At 34.7% G+C, this 25,846-nt stretch overlaps 1 protein-coding gene across 1 annotated transcript; it reads right to left on the reverse strand.

The window, feature by feature from the left end:
• Positions 1-2,945: 2,945 nt before the first annotated feature.
• Positions 2,946-9,138, reverse strand: LOC120629828. Its single transcript, XM_039898884.1, has 4 exons — positions 8,942-9,138; positions 7,800-8,051; positions 6,904-7,203; positions 2,946-6,038 (listed from the first exon to the last, which is right to left on the reverse strand). Exons 1-4 carry the CDS (start codon positions 8,964-8,966, stop codon positions 5,758-5,760), a joined length of 858 nt encoding a protein of 285 aa, XP_039754818.1. The 5' UTR covers positions 8,967-9,138; the 3' UTR covers positions 2,946-5,757.
• Positions 9,139-25,846: the final 16,708 nt, after the last annotated feature.

Genomic DNA, 25,846 nt, shown 5'->3' on the forward strand with positions numbered 1-25,846 from the left:
ACTTTACATTTATATAATGTCTAATGTCTATGTTAAGTTGTCAAAGTCACTAACGAAGTTTATACTTTATGGGTCGGAAAAAAAACAAAAACAACAAGGGCATTGATTTTTGTTTTGTTACGCTCAAAGAGAGAATGTTTCGTTATCTCTAAACTGTGTTTATTTTGTAAAAGCCAACTGTTCATCGGTGATGGAGACTCACCCTCTAAATTTAGTAAGTTTTTCCTAATATAATGTGATAAAGGCATAATGATATCTATGTACAACGTTAGATAGAATAAGATATTTTGCTCATTTATTACTTTCCTTAGGCGCACCAACAACATAGACGCGGCGAAGCATATCTAAAGAGTAAAAGATACGACGAAGCAATACATTGTCACAACAACGCAGCAGAATTACTACTCGAAGCCATAAAATCTACAACTTCGCCTGTAGCTGTAGAATCGATAACCTTGCAACATAGCTATCACCTAAAACAGAAGGAGTTTATAAAGAATAAAAAAGAACATTATATGAGAGTGAAAAAGGCTATAGATAATATGAAAATCATACAGCTTGAAGAAGGAAAATCTGTTTAAAATTCAGGGAGTTTGTTATTAATAAATGTTGCATAGTTTAACAAAAAAAAGTTTATTCATTTATCTCCATTAACAGCCATTGATGCTACATGAATGATAGAATGCTCCAAGGCTAGACCTCATATAAGAGAGATGTTCGAGCTTCCATGCTGTATCACTGACAGTTGACCCAGGGTACAAGGAATCCAAGGCCTGAGGTGACAATGATTATTATAAGAAGGGTGATTGGTAGAAAATGACTTAAAATGTATGGTAACAAATTAATTTGTCAAAAAGCTAATTCCAGTTATTGTGTTTGGAGTTAAAAGATGCATTTCAGTTTTGATTGTATGATTAGTGAAAATTTAGGTTGCTTATGAAATTAATTTGTTTATGGAATTAATGAATTGGCTCAATAATATGCATTATTTCTGTTTTCAAGTCATTAGACTATTTACATTGGGCAACACACACAATCACCCTATAGGTCTAATTATTAAGACAGACTGAAAAGAGAGAATTACTACAGAAAAGAGCTGTATGATCAATATATAAACTTGGATCACGCGAATCGCATCTAGTACAACGAGGTTACTATACATTTGATGAATTCCTCAATGACAAGGTAGATTGGAAGCAGCCAGCCTCGCTCTCATCTCCCACAAGATAGCAAAATGATTGTAAATGTTGATGTTGGACAAGAGCAACTACTGAATTTCTTCTCGGTAGAATCTGCTTTCCGAACCGGTGGTAGAGTCACTACAAACATACATACTTGACATTTCGAGTGCTTATAAAGTGCTACTTGAAATAAATGAATTTGAATTTAAGGTACACATTGAAGACAGAAAAAAGCAAAAGAACAAATTCTGTGTGCTGTCACAGCTAGGCTATCATCATCATTAGGTCCACTATCTTTAAATTGGATTTTGGATTACCTTAAGCTCGAATAAGCATACAAATATCTTCTATCTATCAAGAAGGAATTAATCAATTATATCACAATGTTTCTATTTGACGGCCGATTGACGCCGTGGGCAGCAACCCTTCGTGCTGGATTTGATTCCCACAGCTGGAAAATGTTGTTATGAGCATTTCTCAGTATTTGGGTGTTTATCTGTATTTCAAAAAAGTGATGAAGTGGTGATAGCTCAGTGGTTATGACATCAGCTTTACTTTCGGGGGCCTCTAACTATTTTAAGGTATAAGCGTGAGCCTGAGCCAGCGTGGTGGACTTCAACCTAAGCCCTTCTCATTGTTGCAGGAGCCCTGTGCCCTGTAGTGGGCCGATAATGGGATGATGATAATGGTTAATAAAAATATTCAACAGTCGTTTTTGTACCCACAACACAAGCTATGCTTACTTTGGTGCTTCATTTCATATGTATAATTATGATCGTAGTATATTTATTTATTTATTCACATTAATATTATATCATTACATATGAAATTAGCGTTTTGTAAGGAAGGAACATAAAGTCGTTTTTTTATATATAATATATTTATTTAATCACAGGATGTGGTATTGCTATTGCACGTGGTCTGCGATAGATCCGCTTCCACATTAGTCTTCAATCTTTGGTCTCCGATCGTAAACGCGGCTTGTTCAGAAGGTCGTAATTTCCAAAACGAAAACGTTGGAACCAAAAACGCACACCGCCGGCACACACATTATTAATCCTTCGAGCCGTTTCTGCAGCACTGGTGCCACGATGCAACTTGTACTCTAAATCACGCGATAATTCAAGTTTTCTAGTTTGGAAACTGAGTGACGCAAAGGAAAAACCAATAAATTTTAGGGTTTTCAAAACACAAAAGCTTGCTGCTTCAGTAAATAGGTGTATAAATTTGAAATTGGAATTCCTAACCAAAGAGGAGATATTTGAGAAGTGGCAAGTACGCCAATTTCATAGGTAAGGACCTAAAACTTTAATTAATATTTTTGGCTTTTTTCGGCTGTGGCATGGCTCCCATTCAGTGTACGAAATTAACTGCCCAAATAAACTTAGCGCGCTACCATCTTTGGGCTGGTGCACATCACCAGCAGGGCTAGCACGGGCTGGAGATAAAAGTTATATCCTTGACAAGGGATATAATACACATATATTATTTGGATATTATTTCCATTTGTGCGCCAGTGCTCTGAGAGTTGATAAATTTATATCCTTACCCCAGGGATATAATTGTCTCCTGCCCATACTAGCCGTGCCAGTGAGGTTACAGTCTTGGACTTGAAGGTGAATACAAAAGAAAAACAGTTTAATAAATCAAATGAGGACCTAAAAGAAAACACTGACTACTGTCTCTGACAGTACTGACTTTAGATGCATTGTAAGACTAGTAATGTAAGTGGACACACAGGCAGGCAAGTAAAAAAGGCTAACATATTTTTAATAGATATGTATTGCATTATGCATATTAGTTTTACACAAAAATAAAATGTTACTCTTGCTTTTATTTAAATGTAAAAATAAATTTCCCAGTAGATACACTGGGAATAACTATTCTTATGCCTATGAGTTTATACTTTAACAAATAATACCACTATTAACATTTATAGTTTTTGGTAACATGAAATATACACCAGTTAATCAGAAGTTTGTATATATATTTTTTATAACAATATTTGAAGCACCCAAATATGATTGAGATAAGACATTAAATATACACTAGTTACTCTTAAACATGTATATTTATTACAACGCTATTCAATACAAATTAATGCAGTTTTATGATTGTTAAAGTTCTCCCCAGATAATTAAATCGAAGATCGACAGAGATTATCGTTTAGCGAACGAAATTGTGTTGAGTATACATATATATCAGAAGACACATTAACATTACCTATGTTGTTTAAACAATTAATTGTATTGCGTGTTTCACTAAACTCTAAAATAGCTGGACAGATTTCAATTTTTTGTTCCGGTCAATACAAGGCAAGATTAATTTTCAAAAAAAAACCTGAAGAGTCTAATACTAATTTTGAATGCGAATAGGTTGTACCAAAGTGCAACAGTGGCCTTAGTACAAGATTCGGAACATCGGAGTAAAATGGATCTTATGTTTATAGTTTTAAAAGCTGAAACCAGCATACAATTTTTCTAACTCTGACTTTAAAAATTAAATCAAAAGTACAGGATTTGCGACTCTAAAGCGAGCACCATTAGGTCCGATATCGAGTTTGATATGCGGAAACGACTCCTCTAAACTTTGGATATGGGTAAACAATTTAGAACACTGTATTTTGCACATCTCAATAGTAGTGAATTGTTGGCTTGGATCAGACTAGGCATGAATACAAATTGATGGGTTTATCAAGTACTGTTTAAGTAAATTATAAGAGTGAAGTATTTTGTGTCTCCGGAAAACTATGATAAATTTACCGTTCTGGTGATGCCACAGTTGCATGGTAATAATTTTGATAGATTATGTGTAAATAAATGGTTCCATTTTTATTCGCAATATGGCTTTAGAGTTTCTAGTGATTGTAAAGCGGTGATAATCTTCTTTTAAAACGTGTTCATTTTAATTTTATAAAGAAGAAAAATTCTGTGCTGCACATATTAATTATACTCTACAATATGTATAAATTCCAAGGTAAGGCCCATTACTAAGACTATGTCACAAAAAATATATTGGATTTATGAATAACAAACTAAATTGACAGTCACAACTTCATTTAGAAATAATATTTCCTTCATTGTGGGCCCTTTTTAATTAAAACATGTTTCCAAAAAATACATACAGGCCCACAATTAAAATGATGATAACCATACAATTTACTAAAAATAATATTTTAAATTCAACGATTCAACATTATTCAATATTTTTCCTCCATATTAAAGCGTTATGAGAATACCAGAAAAGTAGGCACTAAAATGGCAAATCACATTTGCAAGTGAATATTTATGAAATAACTCACAACCACATACACCAAACAATTGAAATGCAACATAACAATTTTTTTTTTTCCAAAATGTATGTTATGAAACATAAACACCGAAATTTTAATAAGAGCCAGTCGGGCGAGCGCAGTCGCGCGATTAATATTCGGTGAACACTCCAAATAATTTATATCAAAAATCGCGAGTAATTTTATTGTTACACGGAATTCCGTATATACGCGGAATATAAATCGTGCAGACGTTTTTCGCATATTATAGCTAATAAGTTCCACAGGTACTCTAAATTCATCATTTTAAATTAAGGTTTTAGATATTTGGGTATACCTAACCATTTCACAATGTTATGCCATATTTTCATAATGAGAAAAATATGATGTAGACTGGATTTTAATAAAAGCAATATTTCAACAATGAGATTACGAATTTGTATATTTTGTTCTAGTTATTTTTTATATACTTGATACTTGAACAAAATTTAAATACCTACATTATTAAAGTAAATAATGATTTTGTTGAGATTCAATCACATCTAATCAAACGTTTCATACTATACTATTATTATCAACTAATATTTTTAAATATTTTTTTTATAAGATCTGCATTAAATTCCGTACGAATTTTAAATAACTTGGTATATTTTACTATCTTAGTCTCTCTTTTTCTAATTTAATAAGAGTAGGTCTCACCGTGCAGGTAAGCAAAGCCATGTAAATTTTTTTCAATAATGCCAACTCTGCGGTAAACAAATCTCGTATTACAACTAAACAAAAATGGTCCTATCCCTCCATGGTCACTGTGGAACCATTGTGAGAATGACAACACATACTTAAGACATACATTGGTGCCGATTCACAAATCTTAAATCACAAGATTGTGCACATTTCTCTATATTTAACTAAATTAACAGGTCTGCTTTCCTTTTCACAATGTTTCCAGCGACACTCAACCAGAATCCGAAGCTGTTGCTGTGGCCGAATATGGTTAAGATTGTTCGAATTGGTGGATTGGTCATTGGTGATAATTCTGTGTTGCAAAAATCTCAAATCTAATCTAAACGTAATTGCCGTCCTTTTTCAAATAGTTTGTAGTGATAAGGACAATTCTACTTTTAGAGCTGCCAACTAAATTATCACCAATAACAATGTTATCAAGTGTTTGCTCAAAAATATGCAAAAATTGACAATATCGCTAGTTATAAGCACTCAAGAGTTCTAGCACATATGGTGCAAACAAGTTAACAAGATTAAACTAAAATCAACTTTGAGTTGGTGTTTCTTGTGATATGGACAAAATCACGGTGTGTATGGAGGTGGGGGCGGTAGAATGGAAAGGTCGTCAAAGGGAAAGTATTGTTGCGTACCTAGAACAGGTGGTGCAAACGTTGGATGTGCTGATGGAATAAAGTTGGGGCTTGGAGAGTAGGGCGGGAGGGTAGGCACTGCTGGTGTGGGGCCAACACTGTGGGCTTCGTATCCATCCCAGTCTTCCATAAGATTTCGTCTTTGCAAATCTTCATCATTTGATAATGGCGCACCCCACAGATTGGCAGCAGATGCTAGTAAAGCTAAAGCACCTGAAATCATAAAAAATTGTGGTTAATTTTAAAATCCTGTCTCACCCCGTACAATAAAGCACACTAGTAAGAAGGGTAGACCACTAAATACAAATATATGTCTTATTTTTCTGTGGGATAAACCACAGGTTTACGTATGTGACTGATAGTAACATGTATAAGAATTTTAGTACATAGAATAGTGGTACTAATCTTACTATAAACCTAATGATACTTAAGTAGCTTTTAACTTTTTATAATTCTTTGAGTACAAATGTTTGTACTACATAGTATGTAGCTAATAAAAATAGACGACGGTGGCGCAGCGGTGAGCGCTGTGAATTTAAGTAAGGTCCGGGGTTCAATTCCCGGCCGGAGCAATTTGGGAATTAAAAATTTCTGAAATTGGTCTGGTATGGTGAAAGGCTTTTGCTTTGGTAGACTTAAAACACCTTTGGGAAGGTATTGGAGAGATCTCTAACATTAAAGCAAGTTATATGTCATCAATCTACAATCACAGCTTTTTTTGAATATCCTCTATATTCAAGTAACTTTAATATTAAATAAATATACTAAGACAATACAAAAATTTGATGGCCGATTGGCGCAGTTTGCAGCGACCCTGCTTTCTCAGCCCGGGGCAGTGAGTTCAATTCCCACTACTGGAACTGGTTTAATGAGCATGAATGTTTTTCAGTGTCTGGGTGTTGTATATATATTCAAAGTATTTATAAAAATATTCCTCAGTTATTTTAGTACTCATAACACAAGCTACGCTTACTTTGGTGCTACATGGTGTTGTGTGTATTGTCTTAGTATATTTATTAATTATTTATTAATATTGTTTCTTCAGTACTGAAACTTTAATTAAATAATTCACACTAACCTGCTGCTGTTATTGTGTAAAATCCATATTCATAATCAACTTGTATGGTATTAGGGTCATTATTGTTTGCATTGCCTAACACAACTGTTGTGTAATAGCACACACCTACAATGGCAATCACCCAGAAGACACACATAATACTAGGCACAGCATTTCTCCGCAGCATCCTGATGGCTTTGCTGTTCAGACTGGTGAGGTTTATCAGTACTCCGATGCAGGAGCATAGTAGGACCATAAAGCAGAGAAGTATGAGCACTCTCATAAGTGTTATAATTTCTGGTGTTGTACATGGTGGTAGCCCTGTAACATTTAATAAATAAAAACAAGAGATCAAGTGCCAAAGTAATACTAATATAGTATTTTTAGGGGAGGTAGGTTTTTAGCCTAGTGTGGCCATGGCTAAATAATACTATAGGGTTTGCTATATACACACTTAGACTAACTCCACACCACTCTTTCTACAAAGATTGGACACGAAGAGATTCAGAGTTCCGGTACGGTAGAAACCAATTATGGGTATAGATTTTAATATTTAACTGCCATACCCCACACAGGTTAGCTTGCTACCATCTTAGACTGAATCTTCAATTACCGCCAGCTGCCAAGGACCAACTTGTAGTGGAATAAAAAAAAGGTGTGCAAAATTTTTTGCCAGTGTGTTTATCCTGTAGGTTATTCAGGTAAATCTTAATTATATCAAATATTTATTATATTAATATTTTCATATTATTAAAGATTTTATTTAAGGCTATTTTGGAACAAAAAAGATATAAGCTGAGTAGATAAGCCAAAATATTGAAACCTGTTCTAGTTTTTTCTCATTTTCCGAGAAGTTTTTAACAACTGAGTAAAGTAACTAAATCTATAATAACAATTTTATAACTACTGCTACATACCATTAAAATCAGATCTGTTAATAGGATCAAACTCATTTTTGTGTATAAATATTTGGTCATCGTCATCATCGTCATCTTCATCAAAAGTAAAGAATTGTGTTAAAGATAGACTCTGAGTGCAATGAAGGCCTTTAATCCTAAACCAACTTGGCTGTACTAGGGCTGCACAAGTCAATAAGAAAGTCAGTATATTAAAAAATGCTGCTATTTTATTAAGCTCCTTATCTTTAAATGGGAATGTTATCTTCAGACCTGGAAAACAAAATTGAATTTTAATTGGATGTAGTTAAACAAAATGGATTTAATCTACATTGACTAAAACATTTAGGGGCTTACAAATAAATTTGACAGAACTTTCAATAGTTCTGCAGTATATTTTCACGCCTTACATTTAAAGGTCTTGTAATTTATAGTGTGTCAAAACATGGTATTACTATTGCAAGGATGAGGCCACATTTATATTTCTCAAAACTACCTTAATATCTTCCTCCTACTAACTAACTATCCTTAAAAATGTATATTCTTTCATAACTATATGTCTAATTATTTCAGTCTACAAATAAGTTCTTTACTTGTTCACTAATTATTGTACACCCTTTTCTAATCAAACAGTTTTACTTTTACAAATTTAAATCAAGGCAAATGATATGAAACTAACACATAAACTGTATGTTAGAAAGTTGGCATAATTGCAATTATTTTGTAAGATTAAGTTTAAAACTTGCCAAGATACACAGAACAATCTGTTAAAACTTGTTAATTATCAGATTAATGCTAATTAGTAAATAAGTAAAGATATATTTGATGATGCAAAGCTATTTATAGCAACGTGACTTAGAGGAGGCATCTCCAGGGGGGGTAATGATTTACTTGCTTTATTGCGAAGGCGAAGTCAATTTATTACGTTTCTGTGAGGCTGATAGAAGTTTAATAGAAAGCCATGACTACCTTGTCACTTTGAAGTTTTATAAGAATTAAAGAAAATGAACGATGGCTAGTTGCTAGAATAGCATGGTACCACTATTGTATTATTAAAGTACAGTGGTAGCTATATAATTTATCTTCGAGATTTTCCTTAATTACAAGGTTTGATTTTGAAAAACAATTAAAAACATACGCTACGAATCGAGAGACTTTCCTACCTTGAATGCAAGTTAAACAGCTCATCTTTACACACACACCATGGGAACAGTCACGAAACAACCTAATCAAAATTTTTAATTAATATCAAAACACAAGAAAAAAACAATTAAAAACACCAATATTGTTTTGGTACGAAAAAATAAGTAGGTAATAGTACCCCGTAGGCCTGTACCAAAGCACTTTTTTGACAAATGAATGTTATGAAATAATTGACATTGACATTTGGCACTTTGTCCATAGACGTTGTTATTTTTCAATTCGTACAGTTCAGGACAGGCAAATATTAGTGACGATGCAGCCTGTTGTCCGTAACGTCTAACGTGTTGAAGGATACACTAGTATGTTTCATAAGGAATCCACCTGTAAATATATGAAATCAAAATAAGGATATTTATTTTTCCATATAAACGAATTCAAAGTGTTTTAAGTGTTTACTTATGAAAACCCAATTAAAGATACTCTGATATTACCTACGTGACGAGATACGTCTTAACTAACCAAGTGACAGAAGTCACTACTTTAGTTTCTACCGGCGATCTAATAAAATTTTAGAACACAAAAGCTGCTAATACGACTTAACTATGATAGTGAGGTATATTCATTTTCGTACTTTTTTGTAGGTATATGTATAATAATTAGTACTTATAGGCAAACTCTTGCTACTTTGGGTTATATTATTGCAACTTTTTTAAGGATCTCCCATTTTTTTGAAAATAAATCAAAGCCTATATTACTGTAGATAGCTTTAATTCGATGAAGAAATGGTTAAAATCGGTTCAGTACTTTCGGAGCATTTTGGGTACAAACAAGCAAAAAAATCTTTCATCTTTAAAAAATTAGCATAGTAGTATAGATTGAATTGTAACGATGAATATTTTTATATTTATATAAAATACTTAAGTTTAAAGGTTTTTCATGCGACATAGCGCGCGTAATGCAAATTTGACAGTTAATTCGGGTTGTCCTGTTCTAAAAGATATATTTCCATTCCTCGGGAACAGATTTTTTTTTTAATAAGGCCGTATCCTATGGCCTTTTTTAGACTCTGACAACGTGTACTTATGCAAAACTTAATGATAACTTAAAGGTGTTTGAGTTAAGGCATGAAAGTATAAGAAACAAAAATACTATTCGTATTGTTTATTACCTACGTCCAGCTTGACCATTACACCAATCAAATAATACTTTTAATCCCGGAAAAGATTAAGATTATGTTACCGGAAAATATAATAAGGTATAAGTTTTGCGACTTAACCTATCTTGGCGAAATTTTGCATAGAGAAAGCTTACATCCTATAGTTGGTCGAAGGATACTTTTGATCGAAGCTAACTTACTTTTTGGTAAAATTAACGGTTCCCGCGGGATTAAAAAAACCCCCGGACATAGTCTAAGCCAACAGCTACGAATAGTTTTATAATCATATCAAAATATCAAAATACATATCAGAATTTGACGAACGTTTTTAAAGTAAATGCAAAAAGACCCAAGAAAAGGGGGGTCTATTATAGGTGGCCCTGTCCTAATGCTTTCATTGGCCACGTGTCTTTAAGGTTGCCAGATTTACTAGGCCTATCCCACAATTACTAGCCTGTTAATGTATTGCTGAGCTAAGGTCTACTCTCTCTTTTTTCAATAAACAATTAGGCATTCAAATTTCAAACCATTAATGATAATTAACTAGTTGATTACCTAGTAAACTATGTAGGAATGTCAGAACAGAAACCACGTAGTGATTTGACCGATGCAATTACTGATGCAGGTTTAATCAAGAATAACTATTGCATACAATACGAACCTACATGTTAGACACGTATTCAGAATATCGTATTCAAGCAGGGAAAGCAGGGAAAGCAGGGAAATAAATTAACTTCAGAAATGAGGTGGGGTAGATCAATATTTATTGTTAGTGAAACTTTTACTATTTATTTACCGCGATTTTACTTAGGTAAGTACGTATTCCAAAATGAAAATAAAATTAACTAGTAAATACATAATTTATTCATTGCAAATAAATTAAATTATATATTTGAAGTCCGAGAAGAAGTTTTTAATTTATGAGCCAAGAAAATCCCAAATTAAAAAAAAAAATAAAAAGAAAAATTCGTTTAGAATTCGAAATTACGATTCGAAAAGTCTATTTTTGCTTTTAAATTGATCTTACAATTAACTGACGCTTTTTCGTTGGTCCCCTCACTAGGGTGCCTGAGGTGGTCTTTATTGCAGAGACCATGTGGGGTTTTTCTGTCTAGGAATCGTCCTTCTCAACGTTCGGGCGTTCGGGAAACATCGTGCTAAATTTTTTTCAAACCAGAAGACCAGACTTTTGGCCACTGCGTGTCTGCTCGCTTACTATCGTCCTCACTTATGAAGAAAGTAAAAAAAATCCTGAAAGATTGGGAAGTACGTACATACGCCAAGGTGGGGAAGCCACCTGAATGTTTGGTCTTCTAAGAAGGCTCAGACTCTCGGAATCACACAGTAGATAATAGATGTGCGAGATGCTAGGAATATTTCGAAATTAAAATATATAAATGAAAATTTTAAGAAGCCCCTAATTTAAATATAATGTACATTAAATACTTGTGCCTACTAGTATAAGCTCTTTCATTTGATACCCATAGTTACGGAATTGTGACAAAAAATGCAATTCGCCATTGGGCCACCTTGGATTTAAAGTTTTTCATATTGTAATATTCTTCTAGTTAGTAAACAAATATGTTCAGGATCACGATGTAGACAGGCACACACACACACACAACACACACAAGCACACGAGAACACAACAAACACACGCGCGCACACACACACACACACACATACAACAGTAGTAGATATTCATTCTTTTAAAATCTTAGGTTTGATTGAAATCCAAAAATAGGTGTTGTACGGAGAAAATCAATGAACCGAAGGTGAGGTGGATTTCGGGAAACCAATTCACGTTCGTCTAAATAAACAGTCCCCACAATTTAATTTAGAACAAAGCCGCATTTACAGTGGAATACAAAGGAAGGACCCCTGGAGGGAAAGGCATTCGGATAGACACATCCGGCGCCAAAAAAGTGGTTCTACCTAACGATTACGTACAAAGAGGTAATACAGATCTAATATACCTTCCTTACTTTAAGCCTGAAAATTGTTTTATTATTGTAAAAGATTTGAAAGGAAACAAAAGGAAAAGGTCGACCTCCCAGTAACGCAGTGGTCAGCGCTGTGGTCTTATGAGTGAGAGGTGCCGGTTCGATTATCAGCAGGGATTATTTGGGAATTTGTATTTTCAGAATTTTCTTTCTTTTGGTGTGGTCTGGTATGCTTTGGTCGTGGCTAGTTACCTTACCGACAAAAATGCCGGCAAACGATTTAGTGTTGCGGTATGCCGCGTAGAAACCGTTGTTGTGTAAGGATTTATATCACTGCGAAGAGGTTAGACCGCTACCATTTTAGACTGCATCATCAGATGATGCAATAGCATTCAATGGCTAACTTTTCCCGGAGTTGGAAAATTGGCGGTGTCCATCTACGTGTCTCGAAGAGCTCGTTATACCTTTAGTCTCACTAATTATCACTAACATGTGATAATAGTTGTTGTAGGCCAACAACCTGCAATGGAGCAGAGTTGTGGGTCAAAGATCTAAAAAAATAAAATCTCTTCTATGAAAGAAGAGGCTCATAGTGAAACGTTTATAAGCTGTTGACAGGGATGTCTTTGAATTAAGATAATTTAAAAATATATTGTGATTTTAGGTAAAGTAAAACACACAAGTTAAATTTAGTCACTGAGCTAAAGTCACGTAAAATTTCAAAAATGCACCTTAAATGGTGGTGCAATAAATCTTATTTATTGCACCACCTACCTCTTTACTATGTTTTTTCCTTTTACGCCATTGGTTGCCTGGAAGAAATCGCTATGTAGCGATAAGGCCACCAAATTGTACTCTCTTGATTTGTATTTATATCTTTGTAACTACTTTTTGTTTCTTTGGTGTACAATAAAAGTGTATTCATTCATTCATTCAAATGTCTTGATCGAGTTCTACCCAACATCCCAATGTTTACGCAAACCTTAATTACTTGCGGCCAGTAATCCCAAATGCTCACGATTTAATATGTATAAGGTAGGTAGGTACATATCTAATGTATTTGTTTGGGGCTTTTGATTTGCAATTTCAAGTTTAATCGGCCACGTGATGTCCTATGTGTTTGCTATGCGTAGGAGGCGAGCTTGTTTTTCCGGGGAACCGTAAAATGTATCACCATCATATCAACCCTTTACCGCGACATTGAGAGAGAAAGAAGGGTTCTTTTGATTCAGTGTAACATGCTGGCACGTAGATTTCGTAAATGTAACAAGGGAGGTAAAATAACTGTATTTAACGCCTACTGCCAGTGCATTTACACGTGCCAGTTATGGACCACTTTAAAAAAAAGTAATTTTCTGTAATAAGAGTACAATACAACGATGCTTGTGAATACTCATGAGTGAGAGTGCCTGACTTTGTTATGTACCTATTGTTAAAGCTGGTGCAGCATACTTTTGAGAAAGTCGTCTATTTCTTTAATATTTCAGAATATTGGCTATTTGTTCATCGAGAGTGGAACAGAAAATAAATAAAGATCCTGTGAGATTTGAAATAAATTTATTAAGTATTTCAAAGAGACATGTAAGTTTTAATTACTTATAAATTTGTTTGTATTGTCCCTTTATATGAAAGCTGATATATGAGTTTAAATAAATAAGTATACTACGACAATACACACACCGCCATCTAGTCCCAAATTAAGCGTAGCTTGTGTTATGGGTACTAAGATGACTGATGAATATTTTTATGAATAGTATATATAAATATTTATAATATACATATAAAAACCCAGACACTGAAAAACATTCATGTTCATCACATAAACATTTTCCAGTCGTGGGAATCGAACCCACGGCCTTGGACTCACAAAGCACGGTCGCTGCCAACTGCGCCAATAGGCCATCAGATGCCTCTAGTAAAACACTTTATTATTATAATATTATTATTACCGTAAAACTACAGGCTTGCCCAGTGCGAATTGGTCGCCTTCGAGAACATTATGGAGAATCCTCATGCATGCAGGTTTACTCACGACGCGATGTGTTCTTTTATAGTTAAAGCAAATTATATTTTAATTGCTTTAATCGCACATAACTTAGAAAACTGAGATTTGTCTCCTGGGATTCGAATTCGGCTCTCGAAAGGGATTTCCCTTTCGAGAGCCGAATTCGAATCCCAGGTTCGGTCGTATTTCCAGAAGGAAATACGACCGAACCGAACTTGTGTATCCACTTACTTTAATATTACGAAAATATTCGTCTTCAGTACTTCTAAAAAAATCCGCGGGATATAATATACCTACCTATAATCCGTACAACATTATATGCCGAAGATAATTTGAAAAAAAGGGATTCGAATCATCGCAATTTTTGTATCAAGATAACCTTTTTTATCAGGTACGAATACGAAAAAACCGCTAAAAGTTGTTTTAATGTTTATTTTAAAAGAAAGAAAATCTAGTTATTTAAACTATAAAGTGGGTTAAATAAGTCAAATTGGGTATCATAACATGAAAGAGCTTTGCTTGTACATTCATAAACAGATTTCTGTTGAAATTTTATGATTTATCATGAAAAATTACAAAGAGACACCGACGTTTTCTTATCTAAAAAGCCTTAAAAAACTTATTTTTAAGTTGTTAGGATTGATAGAGATTTTTGTAAACTTTACATAGCAAGCTATATCTAAAGACTCCAACATAAAATAAGTCTTGCGGTTCATTACGAAACAGGATTTTTGTTAGTTACGTTACAATGACACCAAAACTTCATACTTTTTTGACACACAAATGCCGTTGTTTTCAAGAGTTTGATAAAACCATACCATCGTTTCACTTTAATAGGTGCTTATTTTCGAGTTTTTCTCGTAATATTGTGAAAGTAACAAACTTAAGGTACCAACTTCAGTCTGTTTCTCTCACGTTTTCTTATTATAATAAGGTCGACTAGATCGCTACAAAGCGAATTTATTTCTTAATGTTTCTCTTTTTCTTGTAGGTATTTGATCAGTCATTTTTGTGTTCACAAAAACAATTATTAAATATAAATAAATAAATATTATTGTTGAAGGATTTTAAATCTTAATATAAATATAATCCCATTCAAATGGGATCTGAAATATAACTAACACCTATTGTAATGTAAAACTTTTACCGTACAGGAAAAATAGAGAATTTCTCTTTGTTACTCTGTGTGCGGATAGACTTGCTAAGGACTTTTTACCACATTAAATACCATTGTTCCCTTTTAGCTTTTAGTACGACCACCACTGAGTATACTTATAATTAAAAGGGACACCGACAAAGGAATAAAGACTCACACAAAGTCCTTATTTCCAACTAAAGGTTATGACTTCAGCCATTTATTTATGTATCTGTAGGATCGTTCATCTATTCCCTAAGAAAAAGGCATGAAATAGGAAGTATACCGAAAAAATAATTTTCCAAATCGTTTAATAAATGACAAAGTTCTGAGGTAACTTAAATAAAAAAATACATCCGAAATAACCTACTCCTTTTTTGAAGTCTGTTAAAAATGATAGTAAATTTCATCATCATCATCATCACTTGATTTTGAAGTCCATAGCTAGACATAGCTCTTTCGTAGAGAGTTCCAAAATCCACGGTCCTGGGCCGCTTGTTTCCATAGGCTCCCAGCGACTCGTTTGATGTCGTCTGTACACCTCGTTGGAGGCCGACCAACGCTGCGTTTACCTGTGCGGGGTAGCTATTCCAACACCTTGGAACCCCAACGTCCATCGGTTCTCCGAGCTACGTGCCCCGCCCATTTCCACTTCAGCTTTGCAACTCGGTGAGCTATGTCGGTAACTCTGGTTCTTCTACGCATCTCCTCATTTCTGCAAAATCCCTCAGAACCTGAAGACCAAAGTCTTCGAGTAAATTTAGTTAAAGAATAATATCTAAAGGACAGTTAAGTAGAGCATAATTCGGACTCAGTGTCAGTTCTTTTATTTAAAGACTTAGTGGTACGACGAGGAGTAAGCGCCCTGAGCGATTTAATATAAAAAAATACTTAGATTTTTTATTTTTTATCATGACAAGTTTACCCTTGACTGCAATCTCAACTGCTTGTAAGTGAAGATGCACTCTAAGATGTCTTATATGTCAGTGGTATGGCAGTTATATAAAACCGATACCCCTTATCAGTTTCACATCATCAACATCGTACAGGAACGCTAAATCACTTAACAGCACATCTTTTTCGGTAGCGTGACACTCCCGACAAACCAAACAGAGAAAAAGCAGAGATTATGCATTTCTAAGTCCCTCACGGGGCTCGAACCCGGGACCTCCCACTGAAAACCACTCACCGCTGGGCCAGGGAGGTCCCCTCACTATCAGTATCCGGGTCTTCTCGGCATCGTCGGTCATGACTGGCAAACGCACGCACGGACGCACTGATCGAATACTTTTGTCTTCAAGCGTTGAGGCAGGCATGTGCGGTGAAAAGACTCTGCCAAGATTGCCAAATGTACTTATTCCCCTGTCGAACTTTTTCTCGAAACTGTTTTCCCAGCTAAATAAATTGCCTACCTACCTAAATTTATTTAAGAATTTAGACTTTTGTATACAAACGGTATGCAATTGTAAATTTGTGACAATATTTCATTAGTAAATGGCAAATTGTAGATAAGTGCTTTTTGCTTTTGAGAGGAAAATTCAGGTTCACCGCACAAAGCATAAACCATTCGCAAAGTTTTATTGCGCGATGTATTCGGACCATTAATCAGAGAAGGAAGTTGCGTTAAACCAATTCTAAACGGATGCAGTTTATGTAAAGTGAGCGTGAGCAATTAATTCAGATTTGAAATTTCAATTCAGAGGAAAGACCTTTTGGTAAACGAGCGGGCGATACAATTATTTATTTATTTAAATTGGTTTACAAATGAGACGCTACCTAACAAATGGATATTTAAAATACCTTAACCTAAAATTAAACTCTTTTTTAATTACAAACCTTTTCGCAACACTTTCTCCGAAATATACTAAGTACAAGTACCTACCGTCATTAAACGAATAGGTACGTGTTAAATAATTTATACATTTCATAAATACTTTTATATTTAATCACAGAATTTATTATATCTTCATCTGAGCACATTATTTTAAACTTCACCAAAGGTTAGGTTAGACTAGTAAGAAATCCTCACATAGGCGAATTTTAATGCCTCCTGACATTAAAATTCGCCTATGTGCACCACCCTTCACGTCTCTCAACACACGAGTACAAACTCCCTCGAATTCAAATGTCGCCGCGATCCTATCTAATGTAAGAGACTACAGCCGAAATCATTTTTTATCAAAAAGCACGTGCATTAATGAATGTTTGTCGGCCGATTGGCGCAGTGGGCAGCGACCCTGCTTTCTGAGGCCAAGGCCGTGGGTTTTATTCCCACAAATCAATATTATAATTAAATGTTTGTGTGATGAACATGAATTTCTTTCAGTGCCTGAGTGTTTATATGTATATTATAATATGTATTTATGCATATTATTAATTAAAATATTCTTTAGTCATCTCAGTACCCATAACACAATCTACGCTTACTTTGGGGTTAGATGGCGTCGGCGAAGTGTGTACCTATTGGCCTAGTATATTTATTTATTTACTAGCTGACCCGCGCAATTTCGCCTGCATCAAATCGGTTTTTATCGGATTAATTATGCAGCGCCACCAACCGGGTCCAATCTTAATTCCAAACTATATAATACGCGGCCGCGGGCCTCTGCATTTTTCATGCTTTTAGCATTTCTATACCCGTCGTAACTTCTAAACGCCTATCGTTTGAATAATTTAAAGAGGAATTTGCAGGTACATAATAAATTTTTATAAAAAACTATTTATTTGGATAAGGATCGTGATAGGAATGTCACCATCTTTTGATTGTACCCGTGTTTTTGTTGACAAATTATAACAAAAATCGATTATTGTGACTTCAGACATATAGACTCCGGACTTTTTGTAGGTATAAATAATTACTTTAAATATGTCCATACATACATCCATCCTCACAAACTTTCGCACTTTAATATGGTACGCATGCATTCGATCGTTGTCCCATAAGCCTTGCGACCTGCTGTTATCTGTGAAGAGTTATGTCCTTTATCTCCGACAATATTTATCAGATCTTCATTAAAATTAGACAATACATGCTTGATAGTACACCATTACAAATAAAAAAATAATTATTAAAACCGGTTCAAATTTAACGGAGCTATGAAGTCAAATTGATAAAAAATTTCTTCCCATTTCCCGGAGGAAACTTATTGTTTATCGGGATTAAAAGTATCGTATAATATGTTAACCCGGAATATCAGCTACCACTATTTTTACTTAACTCCATTCAGTAGTTTTCACGTGATGCCCGAACAGACAGACAGACTGACAAAATTTTTATAAAAATCTGTTTTGGACTCAGCATCGATTATAAAGCATCCCCCGGTCAAAATTTTCAAAATATATTAAATGTACAGAAATCTTTCAGTTACATTTTTATTATGAGTAGATGTATTTATTTATCAGTGTAACTACGCATTTGACTGGATACCAAACAAACTACTAGATAATATTATGTTCAAACTAGTCAGCAGCTAGTCAGATCGTGTCTGATTATAAAAAAAATAAGTGTTTAGATCCTCGAAACCGTGATTGGCTTGGCTACTCGCCGAGTAACCGCCGTAAAGTTACCGCCACGGCGGCAAAGTCATAAACGGCACAGCTCCATAGGTACCTATATGACATCTCTATATACGGCTCTCACAAATATGTTTTCTTCACGGTGGCCGCACCTAGCACTAAAAGACCGTGCCACAGTATATAGTCAAATATCCGAAACTTATATAACTGAGCTCCGATAAGTCTTTAATTAAAACACTGAGTTTGATATTGTTTTGACAAGGTGATTTGTTTATAAAGGGGATTACAAAAACAATTTCGCGCGGAAACTCAAACAGACCTTCGCTTGCTTGTAGTAAACAAAAATTAACGACTGATCCATTTATTAAAAAATCCAGATTATAAATGTTGTTTTTCAGTATTGGTTTGTTGTAATTGCTACTAATATCTTGTGCGCTTCTAAACGTAAATGCGTTTTCTTGACAGGAAATGATTTTCCTAACTTTGGACGGCGTCCGGAAATTATAACATCCTCCTAATCGGCTTCGAGTTTACTAGAGGAAGTTTAATTTTAATAATCTTGTAATAATCTTTCCAATTTAAATATACAACAATTTGATAAAAATCTTAATTTTTACTACAGTTTACTATCCCTATAATTCTCAGTATCATTTCAGTTTTCGAGAGTTCGTTTACCCTCATGCCTTAGAGAACATTGAACTGACGATTTCGGTTATTACCACTAACATTAACTGTTATTATAATCGACAAAGCCGCCCAACCCTATCTGGTGGAAAGCTTTGACCATAGCTAGTTACGGCCCTACTGTTAAAGACGTGCTAAGCGATTTAGTTTTCCGGTACGATGCCGCGTATGGGTATAATTGCTGTACCTCTAACAGTCTGAGATGTTAGATATTCGTATTGTATACTAATTATACTATGTATACTATATATACTAAGTAAACTGGCATGCAGGCAGGACAGCTCTCTCTGGGGAAGCTGGGATGCTGTGCACACGCGCTATAGGGGGGCTCAGTTAGACTATAAGGAATTTTGTGTATAGAATAAGGTTGTTTTTAGTTGTTAAGTACTAACATAGGTTTAACTACATTGTTTTACTAACACGATATGGACAAATGTCCGAAAAAAAGAAAATTATTTTCAAAAGTCAAAGTCAAAAATATCTTTATTCAAGTAGGCCCATAGGTGGCGCTTTTGATGCGCACATAAGAACTTCACGGTAGTGAGATGATGGCGATAACCACATTCGTAAACTTAAAACTAAAGCTACGAGGGTTCCAAACGCATCCTGGTCTAAGAAGAAGCCCACAACAAACTTAGCCGGGTGTTTTTTTTTTTTGTTATCACCATCTCACAATGTCATTTTAAATTATTAGTTATATAATGAATAGTTATAAATATTTTATTGACAGATATGGGTAGAGTGATTGTCATTTTAATAATATCTTAAAAAGCAACGCCATAGGTTTTTTTACATTTGGGTCTAGATGGCGCTGTAGTAATTGTAATTAATAGTTCGAAAAAACTAAAAAATCTTATTTTTTGTATTGAAAATTGGAATAATCTTCTAAAATTAGTGTATTGTCATCGGACCTCGATATGTCTACAAAGTTTGAACGAAATCTGACCGTTTAAAGTGGGTCAAAATAGCGTCCCAAGAAGTCGGTTACAAACATACTAACATACAGGTGAAGCGTGTTAAAAAGAATACCTAACAAGAATATTACAATTCGGCCTAAACCTTTTTCATTCTGAGAGGATATCCGTGCCTGTAGTGGACCTACAGGCATGGGTACTTCCTTCTTCTTCTTAGTAGCTATTTTGTTTTCCTTCAAGTAAGTACTAAACTAAATCGCCAGGATTATTAAGGACTGTAAAATTTGCATAACGTTCTCCTTATTGAAATTTATAGCACCAACGAGCTTAGCCCGATAGCATACGAAATATTCACCATTCGACTGGAAGCATTCATGAATGCCTAAATAGCTTTAATGGAATCAAATGTTCATGTGTGCCTTCATATTGGACGGCCGATTGGCGCAGTTTGCAGTGACCCGGCTTTCTGAGTCTAAGGCCGTGTGTTCGATTCCCACAACTGGAAAATGTTTGTGTGATGAGCATGAATGTTTTTCAGTGTTTGGGTGTTTATATGTATATTATAAGTATTTATGTATATTATTCATATAAAAATTCATCAGTCATCTCAGTACCCATTACACAAGCTACGCTTACTTTGAGACTAGATGGCGATGTTCGCGTTGCGTTGTATATAAATTATTTATTAAGTGAACCGTTAGACGGCTTATATTTATTGTAAATATTATTTTTAGTTTGTAATTATTATTTCCCTACAAAAATATATTTTTCGATGGTTTTGAAAAATAATTATTTATTCATATATATATATATATATATATATATATAGCCATAGGTAATATGTGCCTATAAGAAGCGATCGCTGAACGCTTTATAAACATAACGAATAGGTACAAGTCTATTGGACGACCTCCCTGGCGCAGTGGTAAGCGCTGCGGTCTTTTATGTAAGAGGTCCCGGGTTCAATCCCCAGCAGGTCAATTCGGGAATTCAATAGGTACTTACTAAATTTTTTCTGGGTTGGACTGGTGGTGGTGACTCCTAGACGCTGATTAGTTCTAGTAACCGACCTACCGAAAAAGATGTGAATAATACAATACAACGCAAGCACACATATGCGTAGCTAATTCTACTTTTACAATCTGCGTTCTCTTTAAGAAATTTAAATTAAGAATGACTATCGTAATTATCCAACTAGTAATCATTTTTGTAACAAAATGCTAAATGGTAATAATATTCCTTGAAGTCTGAAATTAAGTTAGAAGTCTGAAGGCTTCTGAAACCAATATTTGATTAAATTCTTTACGTGATGCAACCTTTTAAATCAGATACGTTGAATTCAGTGGAATTTATCAAAACATAGAAGACTAGCGGTCCGTCACGACTATCCGCGTATAAGTTAACCTTAAAAGATAGACATATTATAATAATAATAATAATAATAATAAAGTTTTTATTTAAAGGCATATAAACCCATATATCAGCTTTTATATAAAAAGAAATCTATAATTAAATGTATACATTAAAACTTACATCTAACTGAAATAGTTAATAAACTTATTTCAGATGTCATAGGTTCTTATTTTATTTTTTGTTCCAGAACAGACAGCCAATAGTCTGAAATAGGACTCGGCATCCCCTCACAGACGACCCTAAGTATTCCATTGTTAGAGTTCCTAATCCTTTCCCAAAAGTATGCTACACGAGCTCTAACAATACAATAAAAGTCAGGCACTCCCGATTCGGCGAACATTGTCGAAGCGCTGCAATACCGCGGTAGGCCCATGAGTATTCGGAAAGCATCGTTGTATTGCACTCTTATGGCAGAAAATGACTTTTTAAAAAAAAAATCCAGAGCTGGCACGTGTAGAAGTCGAATATGATGTCGCAGACATTTTTTTGAACTTTCTTACATAAAATAAATAAAAAAATATACTACGACAATGCACACATCGCCATCTAAACCCAAAGTAAGCGTAGTTGTGTAATGGGTACTAAGATGACTGTTGAATATTTTTATGAATAATATACATAAATACTTATAGCATACAGCTACACACCCAGCACTGAAAAACGTTCGTGTTCATCATACAAACATTTTCTAGTGGTGGAAATCGAACCCACGGCCTTGGACAACCTTCCTCGATAAATGGTAGACCAACACTGAAATAATGTTTCTGACCGGCAGTTCATAAGAAGATTGCGTTCAAGTAAACAAACAAACTCTTCAGTTTTACATATTAAGTACAGCTTTATATATTAGTAGTATAGTATTTATATATTAGTAAGGCAGTCTTGTAACGAAGTCGCAAATCAATCGAATGCGCTGGTTGATAATAAGTTATATAAATCTAAGTTTGTAAGGATCGTTGGATAGATGGATAGGTGTAATGAATGGTGTGTTTGTTACTCTTTCACGTGAAAATTACTAAACGGATTTTGATTAAACTTTATAGTAATATAGGTTATATATCAGAAGAGCACATACGCTATAATTTAAAAGATATTGTGTATAATATATTCGCTTGGAAACGGTCGCCTTTGTGCCACGCCGTCTTGGCCCGTGACGCATTTTGTCAAAAGCGCCATTGCGCTACCAAAGGACCCCGCGTGAGGTGTACATCCGCAGGAGAGTTTGGAATTTTAAATTGTAGTGCTATGCCGTTGAGAAAGATTTTTTTCGTACTTTATGTAGTACCTTCGTCTAACAGTTGCTATCGAAACAGATGGTATCGATATTTTAGTACGGATTTAAGAACGTAATGACGTCGGATACTTTAACTTAAATAGGTAAAGGACGTGTTGATCACAATACTTCGCGCGATGAAAAATAGTGTCATTTATATGTTCCTTTAACTTGTCGTTATTATTTTTATTTGCATTTATTATTATACCATAAGAATAAAAATAGAAACATATATATATACATAAAAACTTAAATACATAAATAAAAGCATAAATGTAAAACGCCAAATTGCAGTAAAGGGCTAACGTGTAGTGGAATAAAATGAAATAGGAATTTTCTGGACAAGCACTCTCCATTTTAGGCTGCGACATCATTTACAATCAGGTGTAATTACAGCCAAGCGCAAGACTTTAAAATAAAAACTATGGAAAGCTATGCATACTATGTATAATATTGACACTATGAATATAACCAGTAGTCGCAGAATTAAGAATGTAGAGAACTCTAATTCAGCGATTATTCAAGGCATTGATTTGTGCCCAAAAACAGCGAAAACAGCCCGCGTACGTCTCTCTTCACACCCGCGGAATGTTGCTAGCTCATACAAAAATTCACATTTTATGGTAAACATTCAGAACATTAGAGTTACAATGACCACTGTCAACTACTGCCGCCTGTTCGAGAAACACTACTAAAGTGTTAATTCTTTGCCAGTGTTGTACGAACTTCTATAAATTCAGAACATAAAAATAAATCACGTTTCTCTGGGATTGCACTGAAGCCCGCAAACGAACTGACTGTCATAACAATCAAGATTAAATATGTACGGCTATACTTTTTCCTACCATGGAATGAAACGTCAATATTGTGGAGTCACGAGAAATGATAGATTTAATAAGCCGCCGCTGCCGTTATATTTTTATTTCGTTAACTATATTTCTATAACTATATTCATCTTCATCATCGTCATCACTGCCATCAGCCTATTAACTTGTCGTAACTTGTTGTGGCATAAAGAGCAGGCCTTCTCTTTCATTGGAGAAGGGAATTAAAGCACTGACCGACCAACCATCCTGCTCAAATTATTACGTATTAGATATAATATATATATAATATAACCGAAACCGAGCACTTATCGTGCGTTTCAAAGAACGGGGGCTTGTACTGAGATTTGAACAGAAGAATACAATACCTAGATATTCTTGGCCTGATTTTCAATCACTAGAGAAATCTGGTTCTTCTACAGATCTGCTTTTATCACTTGCCTAGCTCTCTCAATGGCCCGCTGAGCTTTTTTACCAGTCTCCAGACACAATAGTCTGCCATGTTTCGGACCCAAATGTTATGCATAGAAAAGGATATTGTTCCCAATTTTTTCCGACAGATGCACAGCAATAAGGAAAGAAAGAATAAGGGAATAAAACGGAGAACGGGCAGCATCCTATGTGCTACTACTACCATCTGCTGCGATCACCAACCCGTCTGCCAAGCGCGGTGATTATGGACAAACCCTCCCGTTCGGAGAGGCTTTAAGTCCAGCAATTTACTTTGGCTATTGAGTTAAGTACACAAAAGACACACTTACAAAGATATACACACATAAAACTTATGAGAACTCTTTATGCACCGGGGATTAAAAATAAATCATTCCAACTGAAACTACAATCGGGCATTCAAATGCCTGAAATTCGCTTGCTGTCGGTGTAATTTATCACACATGAATGATGCTACCGCGATGACACTGATGATTGATGGCATTAATTAAATGGACATTCAGCCGGAAAACAAGTGCGAGAATTATGAGTGTTTTATTATTTAGTATCGTGTCGCGTTCAGTTCGTCGTGACATGCTTGTCAAATCCGATGCTTAATAATGAGCATGACTGGCAAATATATGTCTCTTTTGTTGTTTTATTGGCGCGAAAATTGATGATCGCATGAACCAATAGAACTGGCATTAGTGTAGTATATACCGTAAGGATGCGTGATAGAAAATCACACGCAAGCCAAACTTCGTATTTCTCAGTCCACTGATTCAAATTTAAAGCATCTGGGAACAGTTTCCTGAGAATTGAAAAAAAGTTGGCCAAAAAAAACCAAGTTATACCCTTGCCTCAAGGTATGGTTTATTTATAAGATAAATTCGAGTAAATAATGGAATCCCAAAACTCGTTATCCATTAATTAACGTCGTAAACTTTTGGTCTTGTGACCAACCAAGGCGTTATATGTCTTTATAATTGTTTCTGCGTGCATAGCTTAATTTTTGGTGTATGTGGCTGTGTTAATTCGAGTGGGATGCCTTGACATATTCGAAATACTTTAGCGCTAATACTAATACTTAGACGCTTTAAAGTTGCTTGCAGAGTACACACTTCTCGCATATTTTTACTTAGCGTCCATCGAACTATTATAGTTACTTTATTATAAAATTAGATTTAATTAATGTTACTAAAAAAATAGCAACAGGTATATCTAAAATACATGACATTCTGTGGATTCTGGGGAGATACGATGAGTGTTACTCTTAATCCAAATGTGAGAAAAAAGAAACGTTAGCACAACCTAAATAATTTGTATTGGTACTGCCGAAGGTGTTCAAATTAGTGTTTTGATTCTTAAAACATGGAAAGCTGATGAATGAAGTTTTGTGATTCTCAAAATTCTTATAAAGCATTATCTATCCTTCTTAGAGCCCAAGACATCTAGCTCTAAATAAAGAATGTTCCTCTTACCCTAATTGACCTCAATAGAAAAAGCCTTTATTAAAAATGTATTACCTAAGTTCTGCCAACCTCCCTAGCCTAGTGATAAGTGCTGTGGTCTATTAAGTGGGAGGTCTCCAGTTCATCGCCGGCAGAAATTTAATAGTTCTGAATTTTCTGTT

This window comes from Pararge aegeria, chromosome 15 (assembly GCF_905163445.1).
Source record: "Pararge aegeria chromosome 15, ilParAegt1.1, whole genome shotgun sequence".
In the NCBI taxonomy this organism is placed as follows: Eukaryota; Metazoa; Arthropoda; class Insecta; order Lepidoptera; family Nymphalidae; genus Pararge; species Pararge aegeria.

Excerpts from the sequence above, each read along its gene's own strand:
- LOC120629828 (XM_039898884.1), bottom strand. The coding sequence starts at position 8,966 with ATGAGCTGTTTAACTTGCATTCAAG. Across the intron at positions 8,052-8,941 it reads CTGTTTAACTTGCATTCAAG|GTCTGAAGATAACATTCCCA; the intron begins GTAGGAAAGTCT and ends TTTGTTTTCCAG. Across the intron at positions 7,204-7,799 it reads TAACAGATCTGATTTTAATG|GGCTACCACCATGTACAACA; the intron begins GTATGTAGCAGT and ends TAAATGTTACAG.